The sequence below is a fragment of the Meleagris gallopavo genome, chromosome 4, assembly GCF_905368555.1.
Source record: "Meleagris gallopavo chromosome 4, MGAL_WU_HG_1.1, whole genome shotgun sequence".
Classification (NCBI taxonomy): domain Eukaryota; kingdom Metazoa; phylum Chordata; class Aves; order Galliformes; family Phasianidae; genus Meleagris; species Meleagris gallopavo.
The window spans coordinates 62,724,737-62,745,606 of record NC_139407.1 but is presented as its reverse complement, the minus strand read 5'-3'; the positions used below and the strand labels follow the sequence as shown (position 1 = coordinate 62,745,606).

The 20,870-nt window shown below is 44.5% G+C and overlaps 1 protein-coding gene across 1 annotated transcript in view; it reads left to right on the top strand.

The window, feature by feature from the left end:
* ASPNAT (aspartate N-acetyltransferase) overlaps positions 1 to 12,000 on the top strand; it is a 29,911-nt gene extending 17,911 nt beyond the window's left edge. Inside the window, exon 3 of the mRNA XM_085223609.1 lies at positions 5,646 to 12,000. Coding sequence (XP_085079735.1) covers positions 5,646 to 6,013 — 368 coding nt within the window. The 3' untranslated portion in view covers positions 6,014 to 12,000. The remainder of the gene's footprint in view (positions 1 to 5,645) is intronic.
* The last annotated feature ends 8,870 nt before the right edge of the window (positions 12,001 to 20,870 follow it).

The following is a 20,870-nucleotide window of genomic DNA, read 5'->3' as shown; positions in this document are numbered from 1 at the left end:
GGACATTGCTCATGACAGCTCTGAGCTGGAGGGGGACTGCTCACGTCTGTGTCATGGTTACATGTTAAATCAGCACTGAAAATCACAGTCAGTCTGAAATTGCTTGTAGGGATATTGTGTCTGTCTGGAAGTGAGTTTCAGCAAGTAATTGTGAACATCATTGCCTCTGAAAGAGGGTGAATTTCTCTCATTGTGATCGTGGTGTGAGCTGGTAGCATCATTTCTCTGGGCGTCATCTCCTTCATGGAGCTGCTGGAAAGGGAAGAAATCTGGAAACCAGTGTACGTGCACCAAACTTTCACAGGGCAGCTGGAATGGACCCACAAGGATAATCAAATCCAGCTCCTGTCTCTGCACAGGATCACCCAAACCTTCTGTCTAAGAGCAGTGTCCCAATGCTCCTTGAGCTCCAGCAGCTCAGGGCTGTGCTCACTGCCCTGGGCAGCCCGTTCCATGCCCACCACCCTCTGTTGCAGACCCTTTCCCCAACCCCCAGCTGCTCCTCCCCTGATACAGCTCCATGCCATTCCGTCTGGCCCTGCCGTTGTCACAAGAGCAGAGCTCAGTACTGTCCTCCACTCCCTGTGAGGAGCAGCAGCTGCCATGAGGTCTCCCTTCAGCTTCTCTGCTCTGGGCTGAACAAATCACGAGACCTCAGCTGCTCTTCATACATCTTATCCTCTAGAGACTTCCCCATCTTCACAGTCCTCCTTTGGATGCTCTCTAATAGTTTCTTGTCCTTCTCATATTATAGCCCCCACACTGAGTTTAATTGCCCAGCCTGTGTGAAAATCTGTATGTGAGATGACAGCTCGACCTTCAGGAAGTAAAAATGCCAGCAGTGAACAAAGAGGGAGAAGTCTGGTCTGCTTCAGGAGTAAGGTTCCCAGAAGTGTCCAGTGTTGAGCTCCCAATGAAAGCTGTCACAGGATTGCAAAACCTACACAAGCTGGCACCAGCAGTTGCCTGTAGCTGGTCTCCAGCCCTGAGGAGCGATGAATTTGATCAGATCTGGCTCTGAGCCCTGAGTATCAGCACAGAGGCAGTTGAGGAGTGGTGGAGCTTTGCTTGCTCCTGTAATGTAATACAGAAAAGTGGCTTTTGGATGTATCTCAGAACGTGTGTGCTTTCTGTAATGGCCTGGTCAGAAAAGCTAGATCAGAGTCTTGCTTTGCAAAAGCAATGTATTGCCATTAAATTCTGCCTTAGGGAGCAGCTGTCCTCAGGCACTGTGGGACACTAAGAGAGTGGCAGGAACCTGAGCTGTTCAGTCATATAGGAGTGAGGATGATAGGGAAGGCTGATGCCTGATTTTTCTGCTCTCCTAGTAGTACTCTTCACTCTTCCTTTTGATTCCAATCTTTCCACCTATCCACCCACTGTTTTTTTTATTCACCAAAGGTTGTAGGAGAATTTGCAGCAACACTTATTTTCACCCATCATCCTTGTCAGCTCTTTACGGGGAGCTGTGCAGCTTGTGGTGGTAGAGGAGCTTTGCAGGAGCAGCTGGGGAATTGCACCAGCCTCGGACGGATGGAGGATGTGCATCCAGCATGGTGCCACTGCTCCTGACATGGGGATTGCAGTGATGTGTGGAATGTGAGAGCATCTTGTGCTGGGGTGGGTGAATCAGAGCAGTCTCTTTTGGTCCTCAGAAGCTGGGAATTGTTCTTAGATTAAGAGCTGTGCCTTCAGCTGAGGAGCCATGTCTAACTTTCCTAGGTGGATCTTGGCACCAGCTCATTGCTGTGCATTTTTTTAGAGCAATTTCACTATTACCATGGCTCTTTTTGAGTATTGTAAATAAAATACATCTTAAGTGACCATCATTTCACCATGGTGATGTCCAAGTTGGCAGCCAGCTACATGGTTTAGGTTACTTGCTGATAATTTGGTCCAGCTTGTTGCCAAGGCAAAGGAAAGATGCTGTTACTGAAAGACAGACAACAGGAGAGCATAGGAAGATAAGACAGAACTGCTGGCCTCTTGCCATCCCAGGTGTTTCGTGTAGTTTTATGGAGGTAGGAGATACAAGAGCATTTGCTTTATCTTACAATATATTTTGTAGTTTTTCATCCTATTATGGCATCTCTCCTCTACACTCTTGTAAATGGAAAGCTTTTGGAAGAGGCTGCCCTGGGTGCCACTAGTGGAGATGTGAGGCTGAAAGGCCGAGCTTCAAGGGGAGTGTGGTAGGAGCACGAAGGCAGGAGACAAGGACGAGGTTTGGAGATGGCTTGCAGTGAGACTGCATTCAAGTGGGAAGCCTGGGCTTAACGATATGAACTGGAGTGTATTTGGAGATGTCTGAGGTGCTGACAGCATGGGGATAGAGCAGCTGAAGCTAAATGCAAGACATCTGTGCAGAGCAGCCCTTTGAGCAAGTCTTCTTGCAGGATCAGAAATCTAGAGAGCGGTTTGGGGCAGCATGATTTGAGAAGGCTTTGGATGCTTGCACCAGTGGGTGATGGGAGGACGCCAGAAGATGGGGGCAGGTAAGAGTATAGGCAAATGCTGACCGAGATGAGCATCTGAAAGGCAGGGTGAGCCACAGCCATCAGGGTGTGTGTTTATCTTTGCAGCCGTGATTATTTTCAGATCACGGTTCAAGGGAGTAAAACGTCAGCGCCTGCTATTAATAGTGTTGCTGGCAGCGAGGCTCTTTCTTATTGCTGACAGGTGAGAGGAAGATAATTTTGTTTTATCCTGGGTATGAAAAAGTACAAAAATGAGATGGGCTCTGATTCAATCCCTTCAATCCTGAAAAGATTAGAAGGAGATCCCCTGTAGTCCTTAAGAATGAGGATATGGCTTGTTTTCCCTGGGCGCTTCCCTCCTTATCCAGATGTGCTGTGCATGTATTGCTGGAGGAGGGATTGGGTACGGAGCTGCAGCTGGCTAGGGTCAGTGAGGAACAGTGAGCCCATGCAAAAAGCAATCTAAAGAATTTCAGTTCCTTCTCAGAGTGCTGAGGCATTGGAACAGGCTGCCCAGGGAGGTGGTGGACTCACTGTATTGGGAGGTGTTGAATAAGATGGGTAGATGTGGCTCTGAGGGACGTGGTTAGAGGGCATAGAAAGGATGGGTCGATGATTGGACTAGACAGTCTTAGTGGTCTTTTCAACCTTAATGATTCTATGATCTAATTTCTATGAGATTTGAAGGATTTGCTCAGAGGAGAAAAGCACCAACCTGAGACCAGCAGTATGCATGGGGATCCTCAGAATGACTTCAGGTAGCAAATCCCTGTTTGCAAGAAGCACTGCTCCCCAAGGAAGGCATTTAACCATCCCCACAGTGGATCAGACAGTGCTGGGCTCGCAGCTTTGGGACCCAGGCATTTTTCTGCAGGCTGGTGGCAGTCCACAGCATGGACATTGAGCAGTGAAAGTAGTGGGACTGATCATGTCGGTGCAAATGGGAGCCAAATACAACTTGCATTGTTTGAGCAGATGTGTCCTGTCTGGTGCTAATTATAAGCGTTTCATGCACAACACACACCAGTAGATGTGCCAGATAGTATTTCTTTTCATGTTTAACTTGGAATCATTATAATTAAGCTTTAAAGTTGTAAGTTGAAACTAACAAGATGTGCGTGTTTTCTTGGTTCTACTTGCGGTGGAGCAGGTGTTTGGTGTGGAGCTGGGCATGTCAGAGAAGTGTGAAGAGTTCCTGTGCTCTGCCCTGGCAACCATGTTTAGCTTTGTTTTTAAAATAGGCAGAAAACCTAAAAATTTGGGAAATGTGCCATTTTATAAACTTTGGAAGGGTTTTGTTGAATAAGCTTTGCTGGCTGATTGGGCACGTGAGCTGTCTGTTAAGAAAGAAAAAGCATTAACATATGGAGGGAGCAATGGAGGTGTAAGTAGAGATGAGTGTCTTGTTTTGGGGAAGATGAGTCAAGCATCTGAACAGCCACTCCCAGGAGCAGCTGCTGTGCACGATGCTGGGCAGCAGGGATGGGCTGCTATATGGCACTTTTCTGGGGCGTACCAAGTGGGGTGCATCCCTGAGAGTCATTCTTGTCATCTCTGCTCCTCAAATGCAAGGGAAACCCAGAAACTCTGTTTTTGGGCTATGCCACTGGAGTTGAAATTGGTGGCAGTGTGCATAGGGATGATGAGCAACACGTTACTCAGTTCAGTGGTCCAGCCAGTGTGCTGGAGGGGCATAGGATGAGTGATAGAGGGCTGAAGGTATTGTCAGGTAGTGCACAGTCACCACATGATGTGCATTTGTAAAAATAACGCTGAAGAGCAAAGAGCCATGAGCTAGTGGAGGCATTTGATTTGTGTGCAGAAGGAAAGCAGCTACTGGTCCTTGGCACTCCTGGGTCTCGTCTGGAGTCTTGTCTGTATAAATTACAGTGTGAGGTTTGGGCAAATGCAGGGGGATGAGTGGCACTGTTGCAGTGGTGGCAGAGAGGAGATGTTTTAACTGCTTGTGATAAGTGGGTCAAGATGGGTCCCAGCGTGTTAAAAATTAGCTGTTGACCTACATAGCAACAGTGTGATGATGGCTGACAGCAGGAGCAAAAGCAAGTGTTACTGCTGGAACTGTGCATGGCTGAGTGCAGTGGCGAGGCTTGGAGTTGATTTATCCTGGGTGTTTTGTTTCTACCCCACTGCTCCTTGGCTGTTGAGCCGTGGATTGCAGCCATCTCTTTCTGATGGGGTACCTGAGTTCCAAAGTCACAGCATGCCGAGATCTCCTCTGGTCAATCCATGTAAGGCCACATTCATCCTGTGCAGCAGAAGTCCACATTTTCTGTATGTCCACATTTGTCATAGAATCCCTCATTAACTGATATAATTGAGTAATGGCTTTCTTGGCTGTTAATTAAGCAGCATCCAAGCTGAAATCACTTTTGCCCTGTGATGAAAGCATTAATCTTCTCAGGTCAATTAAAGAGACTTCGTTACATGTTATCACATCGCATGTTATGTGATGATCTGCTTTAGTTAAGATCCAAGTAATCCATTCATTTAACTTTGTTTTTCTTAAGTTGTCTTGCTAGTGGAGCCAAACAATGCTTCAATGCTCTGGAGTTGCAGTAGTTTTTAATTTCATTGGCTCCCATGTTGATTGGCCAGCCCAAGCAGCTGGTTGGGATGGATACCAATGTCCCTTGGTGAGGTTCATACCTCATGTGAGCCATTTTGCTGGAAAGCCAAGCAAACACATGGCTTCCTGTGCTGTGGCTGGATCTAGGGGGGTGCAGCAAGCAACCAAGTGTCTGTGCAATTGGGGGCCAGGACTCAATGTGGTGAAAATGCTGGTGTGACAGAATAGTGTCACTGCATGCAAGTTGGGATTTGCCCGTGTCCCATCACAGCTGAGGATCACCCATTGCTATTAGGTGCCAAGGGCTGAATATAGCAGAGACCAATGCAGGGCCACCCAGGATAGGGTGCCCAGGTCCATTTCCAAAAGTGGCTTTTGTAGATCTCCATGGAGGCATATATCCATACTTTATAACTTTATAATTGTTGGTGTCTACATTTTGTTTTTGAGGAGCTTTATGTATGGATTCCTCTGAAAATGAATATTTCCCTGGTGTTGCCAAGGGGAAAAGCAATCTGGGTCCGTGCTTTCAGAGCACTTTAGCCCCTAGGCAGCTACATGTGGTGCTTTGTCTCCTGCAGGCTCCTGCTTCTGGGTGGCTGTCCTGGACGGCAATGTGGTGGGGATCGTGGCAGCGCGGGGCAATGAGGAGGACAACACGGTGGAGCTGCGTCGCATGTCTGTCGACTCCAACTACCGTGGCAAGGGGATTGCCAAGGCCCTGGGCCGCAAGGTGCTGGAGTTTGCCATGCTCAACAACTACTCCTCTGTCGTACTGGGGACCACAGCTGTGAAGATGGCGGCCCACAAGCTCTACGAGTCCTTGGGCTTCAAGCACGTGGGTGTGGTTGAACATTACGCGCTCCCAGGGATGACGCACTCCTTGCTGGAGAGAATGTTCTTCCAGCTTCGCTACCACCGCTACCGCCTGCAGCTCCGTGAAGAATAAAACCCAACCACCGAGCAAAAAAGCTATTTTTCTCCTTTCCCCCCTCCAAAAAAAAAAAAAAAAAAGAAAAATAATAATAAATTACCCTTCTCTTTCTTGTCACCGTTTATTTGCCAATTTTGTCTCCCCTCTTGCTCCCTCATCTCATCCTGGCTTGCTCCGTGCAGCCTGGTGGCCCAGCCTTGCGTGCTGGATGCAGTAGGGCTGGAAGCCAGCATCCTGCAGCCCAGCCTCCTAGGGACCGACAGAAAGCACAGAACCTTCCCTGCAACGTCACACCGCCACTCTGGTGCGCCCAGTGTTCTCCTTTTCCAAGTGTAAGATAACATAGCGATGCATACATCATAGTGCAGAGAAAATTACTTGAATGCAGTTTTCAGTATTTCACACACCAGTAAGTATAGAATATGCATCCATCTTACCTTTATTTACTGGTTAATAGTTTCCAAGGAAAATGTGGGGGGCAGCCCCCAGCCCAACCCGCTTGCTGCAATGCATGAAGAGGAAGCGTGTGCACGCACTCCAACACATCGCACTGCCACCGCGGCACTGATGTTGCACTTTTTTTGGATGTGCCTCATCCTGCCAAATGTCTGAGAGCCCCTCGGCGTGTCAGAACCACCACAGCTCCATCCTCATCTCCTTCCTAAGCCAGCAACCAGACTTGATCCGTCCGAACTCTGAGCCCCGATGTAACATAGCCGAAGTGAAGATCAGCCCCATCTATCTCCTGCGCTACCGTCGCCACGTGTGACCTGCAGTCCTGGGCCAGGCTCCGCATGTGACTTTCTCTTTGCTGCCTTTTGGGGTGGGTGTTCTTTTTGTTTGGTTGGTTGGTTTGATTTTATTATTTTTAATTTTTGTTGTTGTTCATTTTTAGTTCTGGCTTTTGCTGAATGGTGTCGTTGAGGCATAATGGAGGCTGCAGTTCCTATGGTAACACATTTGCACATTAATGTGCGCACCAACTCCGAGCACTTCAGAGAAGCAATGTGACAGATAATAGCATTTTGGGGAGCTCTGGGGGGTGGGGGGCACATACTTATTATCTTAACCAGCTGCTTGTTTGATCCATGTAGATGGCCTCACTGCAGCCTGCCATAAAAGATAATTAACCGCTTTAATGATGTCAGATTTGTGAATTGTACAATGCAAAAAGCAATGCAAAGCAGATTCGGCATGTGTCTGTACCCAATATGTATGTACAGTGCCTGCCAACTAAGAGTAACCAAGGTTACAGCTTCTCCTAGCCTGAAATATCAACTTTTATAACTTATTTAAACAAATAGCAACTTTGCATGAATTATGTCTTGGGGGAGAGGGAAAAGAAAAGTTGCGTAGATTTTACTTTTAAAACGTGGCATCAGAAATATAAAAAGAAACACTTCTGGCTGCACTTAATTTGGGGTGGGTGGAGGGGTTTCAGCTATGTTAATACATTCAAAAGGAAAAGCCCTTTCACTTAGTTCCTGGCGGGAAAGAAGTAGTTACTATTTCACCAAGTATGAGTTTAGGGGGGGAAGATGTTCACAATCAACTCGGAGAGAGGATAGGGGACGTATCAACAGCTCTGAAAGCATCTCGGTGTGCGGGAGGGGCAGTGGGCAGGGAGGTGCGGGGTCCCATCCCTGGGCAGGACAGCACCAGGGCAGCCCCTTCCCCATATGTGGTGCCAGCAATAAGGGGGGAAGGGGCAGAGGAGGGATGCTGTAGCGTGAGGTTAATTAACGCCATTTCTGTATGGGGCACTCTATTTTTAAGTCTTACTATGCTGTACATTTCTCCTGAAGCTGAAATAATGTACTGTTGGTTGGGGGGTTTTGTATAGTGTACAGAAATGGGCAGAATATTTTCTTGCTGCTTTCAGTGATTTATTAACCTAAGGAAAATAGACAACTATAAAGTGTTAGTGAAAGGGAAAGGAAAAAAAAAACACAAAACAGTTTGTGCCTTTTTTAGTTTATTTTTCTGTTGCTGTATAATCACTGCACTAAAATCTTTCCAGAGGGGAAAAAAACCAACACACATCTAGTCTCTTAATAAGGGAGGAATATGTAAAGCCTAAACTGAGCATTAGTTTTTTTTTTTATTGGAGTACTTAATTGAAAGAATGTCGCTGGTTTTATTTCATACCTGTGCCTTTGTAATGGAACCATCACATCGTCCTATCAGAAAAGCCAGACCCAGAATCAACTGCACCAGATCCCACAGACACAGAAGTACCATCAGCCTACTGGGATTGCTTTTAAGATGAGCAAACTGAAGCCGGTGATGGCAGAACCTGCTGGTGATACATGCTGGGTGCTGGGGATGTGCCGAATCTTTGCCACTTGGCCACCAGTTGGCTAGCAAAGTTTGTCCCGTAATGCTCTCGTGCGTTGCTCCGTGACCTGTGGCTTTTTAGAAGAAATCCATCCCTTGCTCCCCGTGCCATCCATCCTGGGCAGCTGGGAGGGAGGGGCTGGCTGTCAAGCATGCTGCTTTGTGTTTGCCAAAGAAGATGGACAGGGCTCATGGGTGCGATGCTGCTGGTGCTGCCCTGGCTGGGCTGTATTTCACTGGATAGCTCTTAGGTGCCAGTGTGACATCCACGGTGCAACAGTAGGAAGGAACGACCCCAGAGTGATGTTTAGATGCTGACCTGGCTGATCCATCATACGCTGTGCCCCACTCAGGGTGCACCCATTCAAATGGTGCCATGTGGAGGAGAAGTCAGAGCCTGCAGCTCTCTGCATGTGCTCCCAGAAGCGGCCCTGTAGCCCCAGTAGTAAGCTCCTTGCTCCTCCTGCATGATGCAGTCCTGCAGCAGGACCAGTCCTGTGTTCTTTTCCTTGGCTCAGGCATCATTTTGCTGCTCCCAGTTCAGCATCAGGCACGGAACAACACAGAGTTCTGGGCTTGGTCCTGGCTAGAAGATCTGGACCAACTGCCTGGACTCCTTGAAAACCTAATTGTCATCTAATCCCAACAGCAACTCTCAGCAGAGGTTGCTCCTGACTAATGGTGGTTTCTGCCCAAGCACATCTATAGCAGGAGCAGAGGAGGGGCAGTACATCCCTTGTAAAGCTTGGCTTGGAGTTCAGCCTTGCTTGGTGAATATGAAAGCTACTGAAACCACTTCAGGGCCAGGCAAAGCAGCTGGATAACTGCAGGGATGTCCTCCTGCTGTGCTAGGCACCTGCACTTTGCTGTTCCGTGGGTTGCATCTGCCGCGCTCGCATTGCATGGTGACGCTGTCATCCTTTTAGCATCATGGCTGTTCTGCTCATCCTCACACAGTGGGGTCTGCTCGTGTGTCCTCAGCTCAAAGCCAGAGATCACCTGGGAGAGCAACTAGGGGTGGTGCAGAAGACTCTTTCTTAAAAGATAGTAGGAAATTTTGCATTGTAGTGGCTCAGGAATTGCCCTAAGAGATGAGTTCCCTTGGAGATGAGCAGGGACACCCTGCACATCTTGAGCAAACAGCATTCCAAGCACACATCATGTTTGGCAATAAGGTCTATGGGGAGCTCAGCCCCTGGATGCAGACAAGCCAGCAATGAAGAATGTGGTTTCCAATTTTACTTGCAACCCCTGCACTGCTGTTTGTTGTCAGCTCATGCCATGGCCTCCCTTGAGTGAAGGCGGTAGCACCTGTGAGATGCTCAGAGCTGTGCAGTGCTCCTGGCTGCAGGGACATCGCTGCTTCTCCCTTGTGCTGGTGTCACTGCACCTATGGTCAAGGCAGCACCAAAGAGGTCAGTGGGAGTCCCAGGATAAGATTCCCCAAGGAAATTGGGATTTTAGGAATCCCAGTGAGGAGCATCCACTGCTCACTGAGTCTTTTTGATTCTCTATGCAAGGCTGCTGCCTTTTAATTTGGCACATTTCCTGGCTGAGGTGCAAATGGATAGAGAGTGACTGCAGGGATCCCAGAGCTGCCAAATACACAAGGGTAGGAACCAGCTCCGGTTACTTCTGAATTAACAATCTAATTTTAAATTTGCTGGGAGCCTGCGTTTCATTAGCGCTGGTATAATGCTGTTGGTATGCACTCTATTTAAAGCTTAATAAAGGCATTTTAATTCCAAGCTAACTGGAGTCTTGCGGTGGAATGTACTGTACCGCATAAAGAAAATGAATGGATGCAAGCTATTAAATAAGCTTTAACATGCAAAAGGATCTTTTTGCCCCCCCCCCTTTTTTTTTCTCCCTGAAAAAATCCTGAGCAAAATCCTGAGCAAAAGTGTGCTCTTGCACTCCTCAGTAACAGAGACTATGCACAGAGATTAGTTATCTCCCACTGAAAAGCTGCTGCCTGCAATCTCCTTGTGTGTACTTTTCATTCAGAATGAAAGGAGCCAGAGAATCCTTTGAACAAGTTGCTTAGAACACAGTGTGGCTAAAAGCAGGACCTGTAAGGCAGCTTAAGGAAGGGGATGGACACTTTAGCAGGGTCTGCTATGATAGGACAAGGGGAAATGGTTTCAAACTGGAACAGGGGAGATTTAGATTGGACATAAGGAAGAAGTTTTTAACAATAGTGGGGGTGAGGCACTGGAACAGGTTGGCCCATATGGGGAAGCTCCATCCCTGGAGACACTCAAGGTCAGGCTGGAGGGGCTCTGAGCACCTGATGGAGCTGTAGGTGTCCCTGTTCATTGCAGGAGAGTTGGACTAGATGGCCTTTAGGGGTCCCTTCCAACTCAAACAATTCTATGAGTCTATGAATTGGAGGTGCTGTTCATTGTATGATAGACAGCTAGAGGAGAGAGCATGCTTTTAACAACAGAGTAGCTGGAGATGGACTTACTGAGACCAAGAGCATAGAAAATACCTAATGCAACTGTAAATCCATTTACAAATAACATGTTTGGATGCAGAAGCAGCTACTGCTATGTAAGCATAATGAGCATATAGCTAACATAGTTTTCAGTTTCTTTGCCTTCAAAGCTTAGTCTTTTGACTTGTAATATGTATATTTGCTTTTTTTTTTAATTAATAAAAACTATTATTAGGTTTCACAAAGCACCCTTTGCTTTGTGAGTTGTACTTACAATTGTGCTGGGCCGTTAGCTTTAAGCCGTTCGTGTGCTTGTGTTATTTTATCAAAGCAAAAGTCTTCTTGAGACAAATGCAGTAAAGGCTACAAAAATAATAATTATTATTATTAATTTTTTTTTTTTTAATAATGTTAAGCAGATGTGTGGTATGCATTTGGAAAATGTCCAGTGTCAGTTGGGGCTCCATGGCTCTGTGTGCCCATGGCGGTGGTGTTGGTTCGCGGGGCTGCCTCTGCACCTCCCCTCTTTTGTACGAGACCGATGTGAAATTAGTCTTGTGTTCTCTATGTCCAGCCTCGTATGTACTGTATTTGTAACAGGAAGCGGCTACAAGTCCTCAAAGAAATACGAACCTATTTTAAAACAGCAATAATTACACTGTAGAGCAGGTGGGGGCGAACAGGTCAGGCCCTGCTGGGCCGTGGGGCCTTGTGGCTGGGCTGCGAGTTGCAGGGTCTACACGTACAGGATCGGGCCTCAAATGGGTCAGCACCACTAGGCCTCGTGTGGGGTGGTTGTATGGAAAGCTATTGGAAATGACATTTGTGGAGAGAGAGAGGGAGCCTGTGGGCAGGCAGGAGGCAAACCCAGCACTGTCACGCAGAGGAGGGCCAACGTCTCATAGCCCAGTGTGCTCTGCTCTGCCCTATAGCAGAACGCAGGAGGAAGGAGCACACGGGAGTCCGTGTGTCCACATGTCCATGTGTCCACACGTCTGTGTGTCCGTGGAGGGGTGGAGCGGGGAGAGCGAGGCGTAGGCACTCGTGTTGTGTTCCCGATGGCCGCTGTAACTGTGAAAATTAACCAGACCTGCTGTGATAAATTTGGTTATATAAGGTTTATTTGGTTAATTTTTTATAAGTGAAAACTGAAAAGATGAAAGAGAATTGTAATATGAAAGCAACTGCTGTAAATAATGTATGAATGAATAAAATCTAAAACTTATGTCAGTTTTTTCCTAAACTGTATTGCTGTCGAGTTACTGACTACTGCAGAAACATCCCGTGTTGTTCCCAGCTCCGAGCCCAGCGCGGGCACACACCACTTGTTCCTGTTTCCACTGATAAATAGGACTATTCCTATGTGTGTGTCACGCCCTTGGATTCTATTTCCGCACTGTCCCAGCTCACTGACTAATGCTGTCAGAAGCGTCAGTGTTCTTGGAGCCGCACAGAGTCAATCCGCATGCCTGCAGACTGCTGGTGCTGCCGCTTTCAGGATGCACCCCACAAGGGCTGCACAACCCAAATCCCAGCCAAGATGAGCACTTCCCTGCAGCCAGAGATGGTCCTTCTCCTAGAAAATGTCTCATCTGAGCGAAGGGTGAACAAAACTACTCACTGTCTTTTTTATTTTTATCACCAAGGACATGAAGCATTAGTGAGCATTATTGGCAATGATGTTTTTGTGGTGGAGATACATTGGTAGAGATTTCTTGAGTCCCTCAGTCTCATTCTCTTCCATATACTTGTGCATTTCCTTATGTAAAACCCAGCACAAATGAGCCCTTCCCCACTGCCCTGGGTTTAGATCAGCACAAGTCTGTTTCTGACTCTTAGAATCACAGAACAATAGAATCATAGAATCATAGTGTTGGAAAAGAAATCCAAGACCATCTAGTCCAACCATCAACCCATCCCCACCATACCAACTAACTCATGTCCACTAAACCATGTCTCTCAGTGCCACATTGACCTTTTTCTTGAACACCTCCAGGGACAGAAACTCTACCACCTCCCTGGGCAGCTTATTCCAATGCATCACCACTCTTTCAGAGAAGAATTTTTTCCAATCTAAGCTGAATATGTTTTGGTGCAACTTGAGGCCATCACCTCTCATCCTATCGCTGTTACTTAGGAGAAAAAGCTGACTCCCACCTCACTACAATCTCAGGTAGTTACAGAGAGCAATAACAAACATTCACTTCCAATTTGGGAAAGGGCATTTGAACTCCATCCTTCAGACCCATTGGCTTCAGTTGGGATAAATGGATCACCACTGGAACAGCCTCTGGGGCTGCCTGTTCCTAGGAGGTTGTTTCTGGGGACCTCTTAGCACATACAGGGATCACTAGCTGAACAGCCAGGTAGCAAAGTAGAGTGCAAGGTCAATGCATTCACAATAAGGATTCTGTCCCTGTAGTTTGTTTTCTCCAGACAAGCAGACATCTGATAGCAATAGCTCACTTGGAGGATGAGTGTGTCCCTGGCTTGGCCTCCCCCTTCCTGATGGTTTGTTTTTGCATAAAAAAATAAAATTCCCTTGGATAAAGACCTCAGCACAATGTTCTGCACTTCCAGACATGTGCCTTATGTTCTGAGATAGATGAGATGGGACCTCATCATCCCTTTTCCTGTTCCAGGCTCCCCAGTGCTCCAACCAGCTACATATACCTCAATGCCTCCTGAACTTCCCTAGCAAGCCACTCCAAGCTGTCCCCTCCACATAACCACAGCCTCCCCTCAGCAGCTTGATTTTCTCCCAGGATAAAGTGGGGAGGATGAGGCTGGACTGGAGGTGGCTAGGGAGACCCATGGGTTTTCTAGAGTTGTGCACATTCTGCTCAAACTGCTGTTTTTAGGCTGGTCAAACAGCCATTGAGGTGTTCTGTCTACCAACCTATCTAGCCATTTATCTTTCATCCATCCATTCATTCACTCATCCATTTATCCCCAGTTCACAACAATAGCCGCTCCTATGTTATATAAATGCAGGCATCACGATGACCTCCTCTTCAATAAATTTAGAAAACAAGTGTTGTCCAGTGGCAGTGAATGTCTACTTTCTCTAAGCTTTTAATTTTTTTCTATTTATTTATTTGTTTGTTTGTTTGTTTGCAGTTATTTACAACAGAAGTCGCCAAAAGCAAGCAAAGCAAAATAGCTTCTTTTTACTTTCCAATCACTCAAAATATGGCCATGCTCCTCTGGGAAGCAAAGTCCTCAGAGGCAATTTCCTTAGGAAATGAATTCCTCATGAAGCCACCGCAGGATGTTTGTTTGGCTCCCTGAAGTCCTCATCGGCTAATTTTGGCATTGCACATATGTATTATTGCCAGCATATGTTCAGACTGTCCAGTTCTCATCACTAGAGATTTTGATCTTGCTGAAGAGATGAAAGCCATGCCAATATCAGCTCCATCACTTTACAGCAATTGTCTGTCAAATGCTGGAATGACAGCTATTGGTATGGGAGGAAGATAGAGCTCAAAGATTTCATGTTTATGGTCATGTACGGTCAAATTTCTAAAATCCTTAATTTATGAAGAAATTAACATATTAATTTCTTTGAGATACTCTTTTTTTTTTCTATGATTGACCATATTTGCTACTGTAATAAAGCAAATACAGTACCTCAAATCAGCTATAGCAGAAGAGGATCTTTGCCATCTAGGGGCTCAGGCAGGGTCAGATGAATCATGCCCATTTCTGTCCATTAATGAGTAGTGCAACATGAGTCTAGACCAGCCCAGCAGTGGATGTCTGTGCTCTAAACACCTGAAGTGTGACAAATCATAACATGGTGTCTGGCTGGAAGTGCTTAATTGGATCTGAGAAGTCAAAGAAACTGAAGGACAAAAAGTGTCTGCTTTATCAGCAAATATTCACAGGTGCTTTAAATATAACCAATTGTATTCAGCCACCATAGCTTCAAGCTCTAACAGTGAAGTATGCTTCTGAAAAGAATCTGAAATGGTATTTAAAAATCAAAGCTTTGGTGCTGTGGTAAAGACAAATTACCTTCAAAAACTCACCTTGTTTGTAATCTGGTTCAGCTCTCACTGCATCATGGTTTTATCTGCTAGATGGAAAATCAATACATGACTTGTAATATTTATATTATGATCTAATTAATCTGTTGGATTCTTTTTTTCCTAAATGGGAAATAATTGATAGAGTAGGAAAAGGAGAATAAAGAGCTTGCTTCACCGTGTTTTTCAGTAGGAAGTAGGTGGTTTGGAGAAAAGGAAGATTGCAGCAAATTGAATTTGACTCCTCTTTATTTTTTATCACCCATATCTTATCTTGTAGCAACCCTGAGTATGTAGCAACCACAAAAATTAGTATAATTCTTTCAGATGTGATTCTTTAGGGGAAAATTCAACATACATCTCATGGTCTTAACAGCTCCTACAACTTTCTAAGCTGAAGAATTCTTGTTTCTCAAATACAGAACAGGATTGTCTGTATGATAAATAGGGCTTCCAAGATAAATCTTTTGTGCGCTCTTCTTTGTGGAAATGTAAAGAAAAAACAAAATGAAGAAGAAAAAACGGTAAGTACTTAGTCTTACTGGCTCTGACTTCTTGAGGCATCATTTAAAGGAATGGAAGAATAGGTAAGGAGTCAGAGAAACACAAAAATGTCCAAGTAATTGCACAACACTAGACATTTTGGCAGAGCATGAAGCGTAAGAGGCAGAACATTCTAAACCAGAATTCACCACAACTGAGTCCTGAGGAAGGCTGCTATCAGCATCAGCAGCAAAGAGTGTTTTGGGGGAAAGATGAACAAATAGTTACAAATCCTTTTTCATGGCCACTGCCTTGCATGTAAGGTGGAGAACCAATCATTTCGGTGTCCCACCATTGATGAATTCCTCCTCCTGCTTTTAAAATCTTCATGTCCAAGAGTATCACATCAGAAGATGAACAAAGGACTGGATGCTCTGCCTCTCAGATGTGGATTTTCTTCTTTCTTTTTCATGGCTACAGAGGAGCTGAGATACCCAAGGGTAGTTAATCCTGTTTAGACAGTTTTGATCTGAGGGAAGCTCATTCTACATGTAAAGACTGCACTAATAATAGCTCAAATTTTGCTCTGTTTTAGGAGGTGGGTAGAGGAACCCAAACAGGAGACTTTGTATCAAGGCTCTTAAAGATGAATGAATGCCATACGCTGGGGGAGTAGCCTTATGCCTGCTGTTGTGGATGCCCTAAGGCTGTCATTCTCCAGCTAACACTGATTGCTCATAGCTAAATCCCATCACGAATATACACAGACACAAATGCATGATAGCTGAGCAGTTCTTCCTTTCATTTTAGTGCTGTACATCCAGCAAATCATCACCTAAAGCAGCTTTGAGGTTAACCAAAAAAAAAAAAAGAAAAAAAAAGCATTATGTTTTTATGTTCTCCTGATTTGCAGATCTTGTGAAGATTAGCTTTCTTGTTCAAAATATTCTCTAAAGAAAGAATGAGGTCTAAAACGGGCTTTTCTTGATTATTAGGCTGTAAATCGGTGTCAATTTACCTTATAACTAATCAAGATAAATGTATGTCTATAAAATAAAATTACCATCTTTCACTTATGAATGTACATTATACATCCACATCTCCCACTATGGCTGACAGAATCCAATGGGAGATTGGGATGTGTGAGGGGGAACTTCAAATGACAAGGAGAATTACCTCGACCTACCACTCCCAAAACCATTCCTGAGTTTTGGCTTCTAAACAGGCTTTCAGAAGAAATATTCTCCACATGCATCATAATCTATTTCAGAAAATGTTAAGTGGGCATTGAAAGTCCTGGGAAGAGAAGAAATCTGAAAAACAAGTGAACAAGTGGAAGAAAATAAACAAGAAAATTCAGAAAGAAAAGAAGGAAGAAAGAAAAAGAGAGGGAGGGAAGGGAAACAAGGAAGAAGGAAGGAAGAAAAAAAGAAAGAAAGGAAGGATCACATTGAAAACTAATTTCTAAAAATGTAATAGTTTGAAAACTTTCCATTATCTGTCATGCTGCTTTGGCTTCCAGAAAGCAAAAACTTGCATGGAGACATTAAACTGCAGAAAAAATGTCCTTAAGATGCTATTGATTTTCAGAACGGGTAACAGTTTCTCACTGATGTTAGATCAGAGCTTTATCATTGCAGTATCACACCTATGGTTATCACATGCCAAGTCTGGCCATTGGGAAGAAGAGCGCACTTCCATTCCACACTTCAGGTCTGTGCAGTGTTCAGAACCATGATTTGACATTTTGGGCATCCTGGCAAGATTTCCTCACTGTGACTTGCAGAAATACTGCATTCAGTGAAAACAGAGGCTGGTTATTTACTCTTGTTCTAATACAACCAGGTATTTGTGATGCGTGAAATAGTGCTCTCTGTGAATATGAAGGATATGATTCTGCTGGCTACACAAAACAGTATCACATCATTTGAGACACGCTATATTTACAAAGCTTGGACTGTGCCCAACTAGGCTATGCATGACATTGGTGAAGATAACTTGGAGAGACAAGGAATATTGTCTCCTTCCTTACACACAGTCATTTAGGTTTATTTAATGTTATGTTTGCATAGCTCGTGTGAACAAGTCACACAGATGGCTTAAGCACTTGTGAATTGTGCAGTCTAAAAAAAATAAATATCCTTTCCCCAAAGGGATTGTCTTCCTGGAGTCTGATCATGTCTGAGAAGTACAACTCAATCACACGATTATCTACTGTTTCTACAATAGTCTTTTAATTAATTATCAATGACGTGGTCTTAGGAATAGGCCCTTGTCCATGTGTAATTAAAAATAAAGATAAATTTCAATAGTAGTGAAATGAGCAGAGTACATGATAAAAGAGTTTCTTTGTCATTCATTTAAGCAAAATTAATCAAAACACTTCCATATGCTAATAAACTGTAAAATTATTCACTGAGATGGTTTGTTCCTTCATCGTGTCACAGTATCAAAGGATTTGTCACCAGAGCTTCCGCACAGATTTTCAGTATTTTTTGCATATGTGAAGAAGTCTTCAGGGAAAACAGCACAGAAGCTCAAGTCCTACAGAAAGCCACGTCAGACAGAGAAGAGCTGTGAATTTACCATGATTTGAATATGCTAATATTAATTATATCTCAGTATAGCTGTCTGATAGCTTCCTGTATGCTAAAACTCATTGTTAGAAACCTCTTCTGAAAAATCTTATGATTAAGCTGAAGAAATATTTGTTCACCCATGTGCAATAGCCTAATACCCCTTATGTGTAAACCACCACATTACTTGCAGACTATGAAGCCAATTCTGTGAGTATTAGTGTGACCAGCACTGCAGAACTGCTGGTTCAGTGATGTATATTATTGCACAAAAACTGTGTATGTGAAGAATGAGGCCAAAGCAAAGGAGGATATTCAGGATTGTTTCTTTGTTCCCCTTCCACTAGACTAGAGAACATTATACACATCTATTTACATTCACTTTACCACTAGTGAGTTTAACAAAGGCTGTGTAATTTGCACACTGTAGAGATGGAGAAGACAGGTTCAAGTTACAGAATCATAGAATCATGAAATCCTTTGAATTGGAAGGGACCTTTAAAGGTCGTCTAATGCAACTCCTCTGCAATTAACAGGGACACCTACAGCTCCATCAGATGCTCAGAGCCTGCCCAGCCTGAACTTGGTGTTGCTGGGGGCAGAGCACCCACCACTTTCTCTGGGTAACCTGTGCCAGTGCCTCACTATTGCAACTAGCAGAGGAATCCCTGAGCTCCTGAATCTGTACTACAAATGAATTCTTTCTATCGGCATAGGAGCAGTGGCTGAAATTTAGTAGAGCATCTTTTTGGCGAGTTTATTGGGACATAAAATTCTTTGAGTGACATACTTATCTCAGTGTTATTTTCCTAGTTAAATGTTTTAATTAAAGAAAGATATTTAGTTCCTACTTTATTATTTCTGGGAGTGCTACCAGGATTAGACTTTTGATTTGTAAAAGCTACATATTTTGCCAATTCTGCTCAGTCTAACAAAGCCTATTTGTTACTTCTACCCAGAAACTGTCCCAGTGATGGCAAGACCAATACTTCAAGTGGCTCATTTTGATTTCCATCTATCACTTAATTTAAAAACCAGGAGATGAAGAATCTGTTGGCTCTAGCAATGGAGTCTTTTGGGGTAGGCTGTCACAGTGCAAGCAACTTCAAAGTAGTCTCTAGAGAGGATGGACATCAGTCTAAGGAAAGAAGACTGCTTCTTACAAAACCTAACTGATGCAGTTTCCTTAGAAATAGTTTCATGCATGTGTCCATGGCTGCTGTCCAGAGGCTGTCCTTTTGCCATCTTGTGACACGCACCAATAGAATGAGAGGACCACAACTAACAGATCCAAAACTACTTGTTCTATCCCAATATACATCAGTGGGAGCAGGAATGCGCCAGCCTCTAGGCAATAAGGTGTCTGGAAGAGGATGGGCACACCAACTTGGTGGCTTGGATGACAATTCAAACCTTAGGTGAGAACTCATGCTGCACTCTGACAATTCCTGTGCTCTGACAGGAATACTGCCAGTAATCCCATTACTCTGTGGTGTTCTAAACCTCTTGTAGATGCCAAAGCTACAAATTAGGCTTGAGGGATTTGTATCCCTGCACTGCAGTTTCCTTTAGCCTTTGCTTTACCTACTCTTTGGGGAAGAGAACCCATATCTTTTTCATCTGCATATCAAAAAAGCCTTCATAATTGACTTTTAATGCCATGGGTTTATGCAGCTTGCAACATGGTTTCCCCATGGATTCCCCATTTCTTCAAGACTGGGAAGGAGAATATCTGGAGATTAAAGAAGTTTCATGTAGGCAGTGAAAGGATTTAGATTCCACAATTTCCCCACTATTACAAATGTGTTTAGTTGCATCACAAACAGGACAATACATAACACTGGCAGATTTGGAAAAGAACATTTTGTATGAAGACACTTTCCCGTTGCTGAGAAAAGAATGTCCTTAGGCTAAGAAACCCAAACCTGTCATTGGCAGCTGTTAGGCAATGAAGTATCAATGAGCAAAATGGAGCAGGAGGTGGAGGAGGGAGTGAATAATACCTACTGCAAAAATTATCTATTGAAATGACTGAAATATTGCAAAACTAGAAATGAATTTTATGGTGAAGATTTCAGACTGGAGAAGGCTCGGGGGACACCTGACAGTGACCATCCAATAGTTAAAGGGAACTTGAAAACAGAAGGAGAAATAAACTATTTACACAGGTAGATTGCGATAGGACAAGGGGAATGGCTTTAAATTAAAAAGGTGAGATTTAGATTAGATGTTGGATAAATTCTTCACTGAGAGGGCATTGAGGCCCAGGCCCAGGGTGCTCAGAGAAGTTCTGGATGCCCCATCCCTGCAGAAATCAGGTTCTACAGATCCCTGGCCAGCTTGATCTGGTAGCTGACAACCAGCCCATGATAGGGAGTGGGAACTGGATATTCATTGAGGTTCCTTCCAACCCAAGCCTCTCTATGATTCTATGAGATCCCACTAAAATAGCAGAAATTATTTCATTGAGAAGGCAATGAAGGGGAGCTTGTTTCTGTACCTTAAGCACAAGGAAGGAGCACAAAGGAGCACGCAGAGGGCAGTACAGAAGTGATGCCAAAAGGAAAAGTCTTTCTGGATCAGAGGCAAAAGATGTGCATTTCACTGACTTTTACTTATGGGCAGTTACAGAGCAGAGAGTTAATTCTTCTCTATTCTGATTTACATTCAATGACATTTAAAAGAGTGAAGCACTCCCTGGATTAGTAGCTGGAACCAAAGTCTGGGATATGGTAACTTGGAGTTGTATTCTTCTTTTGAGCTCACTTTCCGGCAGAGCAAATACTGATCAGCTCGTACTCTGTGACCAGACCCAAAGGGCGCATAGAAAGCTTCTTGGCATAACATCCTGTAATTCTGTAGTTCGTGCATTCCTGCGGGTGATGGATTCTGAAAGCTTTTCAGGGAGAAAAGTTTCCTACACTGTGTGGCTAAGAAGCCAGGAGCAGCAGCAGCACCCATTGCTCTCATTGCCTTCTGAGTGGAAGAACTGCCTGTGTCAGAAG